A 6,954-nucleotide genomic window follows, 5' to 3' on the forward strand; every position below is an offset into this window, starting at 1 on the left:
CCTTCCGTTCCGGGGCCGGTTGAGGGGTTAGCTTCCCCGGGGACAAACCCAGCCTTTGCCCAGGGCCCGGTTTTGGGGGGGGCCCGCAAAAAAACCGCCCCTTCGACTAGGGGGACCCCGTGGGGGGCTCGGTTTGGGCCGCGGCCAGGCTCCCAGGAGGGCCCGGGTGGGACCATGGGAAATGCCCCCCCTTTTGGGGAAGACGCCCCCGAGGAAACCCTTCTAGGGGGGGAGGGTGGATCCTCCCCTACTAGGGTGGGGGGGGGGGGAAAAAAAGGGCAAATGGGGGGGTTTTTTTTTCGTTAGGGGTTCAAGGACGTTGAACAGTGTTTGACCCGGGGGTTTTTCACAGGGCGGGGGGGGGGCAGTTTTGGGGGTCCCCCTCCCCGGGATTTTTTTAAAGCATGCTTGGGGCAATTTCCAGCCCCTAGTTTCGCCCTCAGGGCCCCTGGGGGGGGGGGTTTGGGCCCCCCCCCCCCCCCCCAGAATGGTAAACTCGTGTCTACTCACCTCGTCGGCTCCATCGGCTGCCTCTCCTCGTGCGCCGGCTGCCTCTCCATCCAACCGCTTCTGCGTCCTTCTCTGCCCGGTGCTCGCGATGTCGCTCTGCCGAGAGGGTCATCGCCGGCGTAGGCGGAGCGGCGGGCCCTTCATTACAGAGACAACAAAGACATTTCACCCCTCGGGCTGTTGTTGCAGACAGAAAAACAAATTTGGCGTGCGTGCGCGCAAGGTCTGCTAGTTTAGCTAAAAGTGAAACGGACCATCCGTCCTGCGACGTTGGCCCCCTCCCACCCGCGGCCGCGTTCAGGCGCCCGCGGCGGACGTGTCCGTTCACTTAAGCACGTGCGGATTTCGGCCAGCGTCCAGGCGTGGCCTCCACTGTGCCAATTGCATGCTCACCTGCTTGACTCTTGCTCGCCTCTTCCTGATCGGAATGCCCTCGCCCGCGTGCGGAATATGTGGCCGGGTGGTGACAGGCAACAGTGTCTCGCTCGAGCGCGCGTTTGGCGGTGCGGGGCTGCCTCCCCCCAGCATCCTGCGGCAACACCTGGCTCCAGCGTACGCCGCGCGGTACGAGGAGGCTGGAGCCGCCTCGCATGGGACGGTACTGCACCACGACAAATCGGCCAACGGCACAAAACACGAGCGCCGGTGCTATGAGGCGGTGGCCGCGGTGGTCAACAAGACACGAGACCAACCTGAGCTGCTGGCGGGCATGGACTACAGTCCGCCCCCGCCCGCCGAGCGCAGGCCGCGCGCGGACGAGGTGCAGAGGCTGGCTCCGACTCGCGGCCCGCGGCCTGTCGCAGAGCTGAGCCTCGAGAACGCCCACAGCTGCAACCACTGCACGCCCTGCTTCTCAGCCTGCGACGCGCTCAGCGCCATGCCGTGCACCGTCTGCGGCACGCCCGCGCCGCCAAAGACCGTCGGCGACGCCGCCGCCGCCCTGCGTAAAGCGCGCGACCTGCCTCCGCTCCGCTACGCGGCCGAGCCAGCGCGCAACGCTCTGCCGCCGCGCAACCGCCCTCGCGGCGGGCCTGCCATCCTTCAGGCAGGCTACGACAGCAGCCTTATCACCGAGTTTGAGCGAGTCAATGGGCCGCTGGGCGCGGCCGACGCGGCGGGCAGCGGCAAGGCGCGGGCTAGCGGCGCGCCCAAGCCGGTCCTGCTCGAATGCGCGTGCTGCAGCGGAGTCTGGTACTTTGACTATGTGTGGGACCTGTGCGCGCGCATGCAGAGGGGTGCTCTCTTTGGAGACGACAACACCTCAAACTGGTGGGAGTGCTACCTCTCCTCGCCGGCGCGGAGCGCGCTGCTCGACGAGACGCGTGGGTCTCACAGAACAATTGCGCATTGGACCTTCGAGGGCATCAAAGTCGGCCGCGCCCCACGGCCATCCCGCCGGCTCTCGAGTGTCGCAGCGCGACGCGCTTCACCCCTCGACTCCGCGCTGCGAGTCAATCGGGAGACGACGCTCGGCCACCGCCAACTCCACCCTGACGTGTCGCACATGCGCCGAGTGTCCCCCCTGCCTGAGGGTGTCCTTGTATAGTATAGTTGGTTGCGAGTAAAAAAAAGCCCGTTCCGCACCCGCACCCAGAGCAGTACACATGCCGTTCTGGCGCCCCTCGGCTGGCCAGAGGACGACTCACAATGCAAAATCGGAAAAACATCACGAGGGGCCGTATAAACGGTGCCACAGCGGCCCGGGACACTAACAGTAACAGTGAATTGATGCCACTCGCCCGGCCTCCTCCCCCTCGGGGTCGCCCGGAAAGTGGGCTTGCGCACCGGCGCCCCCCCCCAGCACGCCGACCCGAGGTGTACCCTCCGGCCACCTGGGAGGGGAGCTCACTCCAATTTTGGCCCATTGGCTTCACCATGATGGATACGGAGGTGGCCAGCCCTTGGTTGTGCACCTGCGGCGCGAAGAGGAGGTGATCTCGGCGGACGACGGCCATGCCGAGAGCGGGTGCAGCGCGGAAGAGGGTGCGCAGCGCGTCGCGGCCGCGCACTTGGGAGCCGGGGGGATGGCCGGATGGGGCGGGACGCCTGCATGTGCTCGAAGCTCCCCCACCCGCATACGCAAGCCGAGCCGCGAACGGCAGCGAGAGAGTTTGGCAGGGTCAGCGAGGACCGCGCATGGCGAAGGAACCTTTTTTAGGACCCAGCGCAAACACGGTCTCACATCGTGCTGGCGGGGGCCGCCCCGGAGAGCGCTATTCTTCTTCCTTCTACAAAGCAAAATTCGAGCCAATTGAGGAAACTGAAGCGGGCAGGCTGGAAGCACTGAGGGACGGCCGATGTACGCCCAGTGGCAGACCTGATTTTAGAATCGCTCGCAACACAAAGTACAAACCCCTCCCCAGACGCGCCACCTCTCTGGCTCTGCCCCCCTTCTCGGCTCCTACTCCCGACTACCTAGATATCAGTGTCTTTGCTGCACCCCCGTCCCCCTCCCTCGGGGCGCGGGAGAAGGGCGGGGCGCGGGAGAAGGGCGGATGGCGCGGTGGCTTTGCCTGCTCACATATGGGGTGGGGGTCGCTCGCGCTTCGATCCCCTCGCCCATATGGGGTGCGGGTTCTCCGCTCCGTCGCCTATGGCGCCGCAAGCAGAGGGCTCAGCCGCGGGGAGGAGCGCGCGGGCGCGCGGAGAAGGACGCGAGGCACCGCCGGGCGCTTCGGACAGGGCGCCTGAGCTCGGCCCGGGTCGCGTCGGCAGCTGCTTGATCTCCTCCGACAGCTCGGCGAGGAGCGGGGGGAGGCCCCGCGGGAGTGTCTCCCATCCGGGCTGTAGCTTGCGCGCCTCGGCGTGTGCGCGCCACCGCGCCGGGAAGAGCTGCTTGAGACGGGCCTCCGCATTCCTGCCGCACGTGTAGGAATCCACCTCCCGCGCCACCGCGTGCACAAGGCCGAGGCGGAGCTCGAGCAGCTCCGACGCGGAGCCCGCCCGCCCCTCATCCCGTTCCGCCTCGAGGCGGTTCCAGCGCGGCTCGACGGTGTTCGTGAAGCTGAGCGCCTGCGACCGGTGCACGCGCCAAGCCCGCCCGCCGGGAACGGGCGACTCGACAGTGAGACAAGGCGGGCCGGAGCCGGGGCGGGGCGGCCCCTTGTCCTTCTCGATTTGGGTGATCACCACAGGGCCGGGCGGGGTATTCCATCCGGGCGTCGGGATGCTTCCGGAGCTGCCTGGGACTGGCTTGATGAAGATGAGCTGGCCCGTCTGGATTTTGTGGGGCACGTATCTCTCCTCTGCCGACAAATTTGCAATCATGGCCGCCTTGCGCTCGTTGCTCTTGTGCCGCTGCGCCCGGTTGCGCTCGGCTCGCGTTTCACCCGCTGCAAGCCCACTGAACTTGCACGGAGGCACTCGGCCCGCCTGCGCCTGAGAAGCGGTGGTCGGTTCAGAGCACAGCCAGAGCGCGGCGGGAGGCGGGGCGGGAGAGCGGTGGTGGGGCGGGGTGGGCGGGGGGGTGGGGCTCAAGAGGGCGGCGCGCGCGGCGGGGCGAGAGACTGCCCCGGCGCACCTCTTGGGAGAGGAGCAGCCCGCGCTGGGCTGCGATAGCGCGTGGTGTAAAGAGCGGCAGGCACTGGAAGATCGGAAGCCACCGCCCTCCTCTCTCCTCAGAGGCGAGGGTGGAGTGCCACGAGCCCATCTCGACGGGGACAAGCGCGAGCGAGCGCGAAACGGCAGATCCGGGGACGCTGTACGGATAAGCCGGCGCGGTCTCCGTCCCGACGGCGGCGAAGAAGTCCTCCGCGGTGCCGGCGAACTCCTCGCACCCGACGCGAGGAATTACATACGAGACGTACTCGTGGAAGGGGACGTTCGTGTAGGTTTGCGTGGCGCGATCGTAGTCCGCGGAGCCAAGCACCCTCCGGTGTACCTGCGTGGCGCCCGGTCCGTGCGGACTGAGGAGAGGCGCGGGCGCGGCGGTGCGGGCACACGCGCCTGGAGCACCGCCTCCACAAAGAAGTTCCAGGTACACCCCGCAAGCTCGCGCCGACACCGCTCGATGAACGCCTGGTCTGGGTGCTTGCCGTCCGGGTCAAGCGCGACGAACTTCGTGTAGCCGAGGCTGTACGCCTGGCAGTTGACGACCTCGAGCACGACAAAGGGCCTCCGTGGCTCGTCGGGGAGAAAGGACCTGTGCAGGCAGCAGAATAGGCGACCGAGGACGTGCATCTCTGCGCCTGGGAAAAAGTATAACACCGCGTCTCAGCAGAGCTGGGAAGAGGACCGCCGCAAGCGTGGCGTGGAGCGGTTGTGCATCCCTCCGGGGGCCCCTCTGCGCCGGGGAGGCGTTGTTGGAGGCTAGGACGCAAGCGTCCGTCGCCCTTTTTCAAACTCGGGGCCCACTCCGCTACGCTCCGACCCGAATTTGGAGGGCCTGAAAGTTTAAGGTGTTGCTGCGCAAAAGGGGTCGGACACAGGGCGCAGCTCATGCTAAGAGCTAGAAGGGGAGATGGAGAGAACAACCACCCTGTCCCGTTATTGCGTACACCAACACCACAAAGCTCTCTCTCTCCTGCTCCTCACACTCAGGGGGCGGTCACGACTACCGAGTCCCTAGACGGCGACGACCTCAGCTCGCCTCCGGCGCGTACAGGCACACGTGGACTCGCAGGCGCCCGTTTGTCGGGCCAGCGTGCGGGAAGATGCGCGACCCGCTGTGGAACACTGAGAACTTCACCTGTCAGCAGTGCAACAGTGTGAGGAGAGCCGCCGGGTGTGGTGCGGTGAGGCGCGACTCGCCTGCCCCATCGGCGAGAGCACCGCCGTGTGGGGCTCGAGCACGCGGCACGTGGTCGGCGCCAGCGAGCAGCGCCCCTCCCCACCGCCTTGCCTCGCTTCCACCGAGAACTGCGCCGAGGCCGTGTTCTCACGGGGTGGTCTGTAGTCTCTCGACAAGCGTGGACGGCAATGCTGAACAACACGTGACGTAGCATAATTTCAATAAAAAGCTAAACAAACAAAAGAGGCCGCTGGGCGCTGGAGGACTCACCAGCGGGTAGTAGTTGGAGAGACGGCGGCCGCTCGAGAGCTAGAGAGAGTCCCAGAGAGAGCGCAGAGGAGAGCGCGGGCCCGCGGCCGGCGGTGAGTGAGACAGTGAGGCGGTGGTGTGTGGAGTGTGCGTGTTGACTCATCATACTCTGTGATGCGAGCGCCGAGCGGTGGTGTGTGTTTTGTCTTTAAGAGTCGAGTCTGCCGCAAGAAAGCTCGAACGGGAACCCCCGGCGCCCCAGCTGAGCTCACAACTCACATGCACCCCAGACAGAGAGAGACAGAGAGCGGCCTCCACCACCAGATTGTACTCGATCACCCTGCCACGACACGTCGGACAAGTAAACACAACAGTGGCTGCGCGCATCAGAAGCGCCAGCCCTCCAGCAGCACCTCCTCCTCGAGGAGGGCCCCCGCGAGGGCGTGCAGAGGCGGCAGTGCCCGGACATCGCGCACCGCCCACTCCGGGAAGCGCTCTAGGCCGTGAAAGGCTTCGCGGGTGCTGCCACCGCCGCACGAGAAGCGCTTCCTGCCGTAAAAGGTGTCGATCGCCTTGAGCCCGATCCCGTACGCTTGCAGCACCTCGGACCACGCGACGACGCGCTCGTCGTAGTACGAGTACGCGGACAGGCGCGAAGAGACCAGCTGCCGCAGCACGGAGCACTCGGCCTGCAGCTCGAGCTGGCGCACGCGCGCGTGCGGCATCAGCTGGCGCGCGACGGGAGGCAGCCAGTACGAGGTGGGGTACAGGTCGAGCACGACGCCGTGCGCGCTCAGGCCCCTGCGCCACCGCAGCAGCAGCAGCAGCGCCCGCATGCCCGCCACCTCGGCGCTTAGCTGCAGCAGCGCGCAGACCGCGTCGGCGCCGAGCTCGAAGGCCTACTCCGGGCGGCGGGGGCTCCGACGCGGCAGGAAGAGGCGGGCTGGAGCACGGGGCGAGGGGCGAGGGGCGAGGGGCGAGGGGCGGGACTCGCCTCCGGCTGCCCGTGCCGGGCGTGGAGGAGGTGTGGAGGAGGTGTGGAGGAGGTGTGGAGGAGGTGTGGGGGAGATGTGGAGGAGGTGTGGAGGAGGTGTGGAGGAGGTGTGAAGGAGGTGTGGGGGAGGTGTGGGGGAGATGTGTGAAGGAGGTGTGGGGGAGGTGTGGGGGAGATGTGAAGGAGGTGTGTGGGAGGTGTGGAGGAGGTGTGTGGGAGGTGTGTGGGAGGTGTGTGGGAGGTGGGGGGGGGGGGGGGGGGGGGGGGAAATTCCTTCCCAAATGTTTCCAAAGTCTTTTGCGGGCCCCCCAAAAGCCCCTCCTTTTCCGCAAGGCTTGCCCCAGGGGGGAATCCCCCCACTTCCGCGTGGGCGCGGAAAAAAAAAAACCGAAAAAGCCGGCCCCCCCCCAAAGGACCCCCCAACTGGGCCGGACCTTAGGCGAGGGGCTTCCCCCCCTAAAAAGCCAACTTG

General features: G+C 66.7%; 2 protein-coding genes across 2 annotated transcripts in view; both read right to left on the minus strand.

The window, feature by feature from the left end:
* Positions 1-2,925: 2,925 nt before the first annotated feature.
* Positions 2,926-4,776, minus strand: EMIHUDRAFT_457987 (hypothetical protein; the record flags this gene model as incomplete). Its single annotated transcript, XM_005775905.1, has 6 exons — positions 2,926-3,023; positions 3,174-3,522; positions 3,640-3,888; positions 4,031-4,390; positions 4,465-4,651; positions 4,745-4,776. 6 exons carry the CDS (start codon positions 4,774-4,776, stop codon positions 2,926-2,928), a joined length of 1,275 nt encoding a protein of 424 aa, XP_005775962.1.
* Positions 4,777-5,696: 920 nt separating this feature from the next.
* Positions 5,697-6,954, minus strand: part of EMIHUDRAFT_444078 (Hypothetical protein) — a gene marked incomplete at its 5' end in the record, with an annotated part of 1,764 nt that continues 506 nt past the window's right edge. Inside the window, 2 exons of the mRNA XM_005775906.1 lie at positions 5,697-5,828; positions 5,902-6,387. Of these exons, the coding sequence (XP_005775963.1) occupies positions 5,824-5,828; positions 5,902-6,387 (491 nt within the window). The remainder of the gene's footprint in view (positions 5,829-5,901; positions 6,388-6,954) is intronic.

This window comes from Emiliania huxleyi (genome assembly GCF_000372725.1).
Source record: "Emiliania huxleyi CCMP1516 unplaced genomic scaffold EMIHUscaffold_290, whole genome shotgun sequence".
NCBI classification, from domain to species: domain Eukaryota; phylum Haptophyta; order Isochrysidales; family Noelaerhabdaceae; genus Emiliania; species Emiliania huxleyi.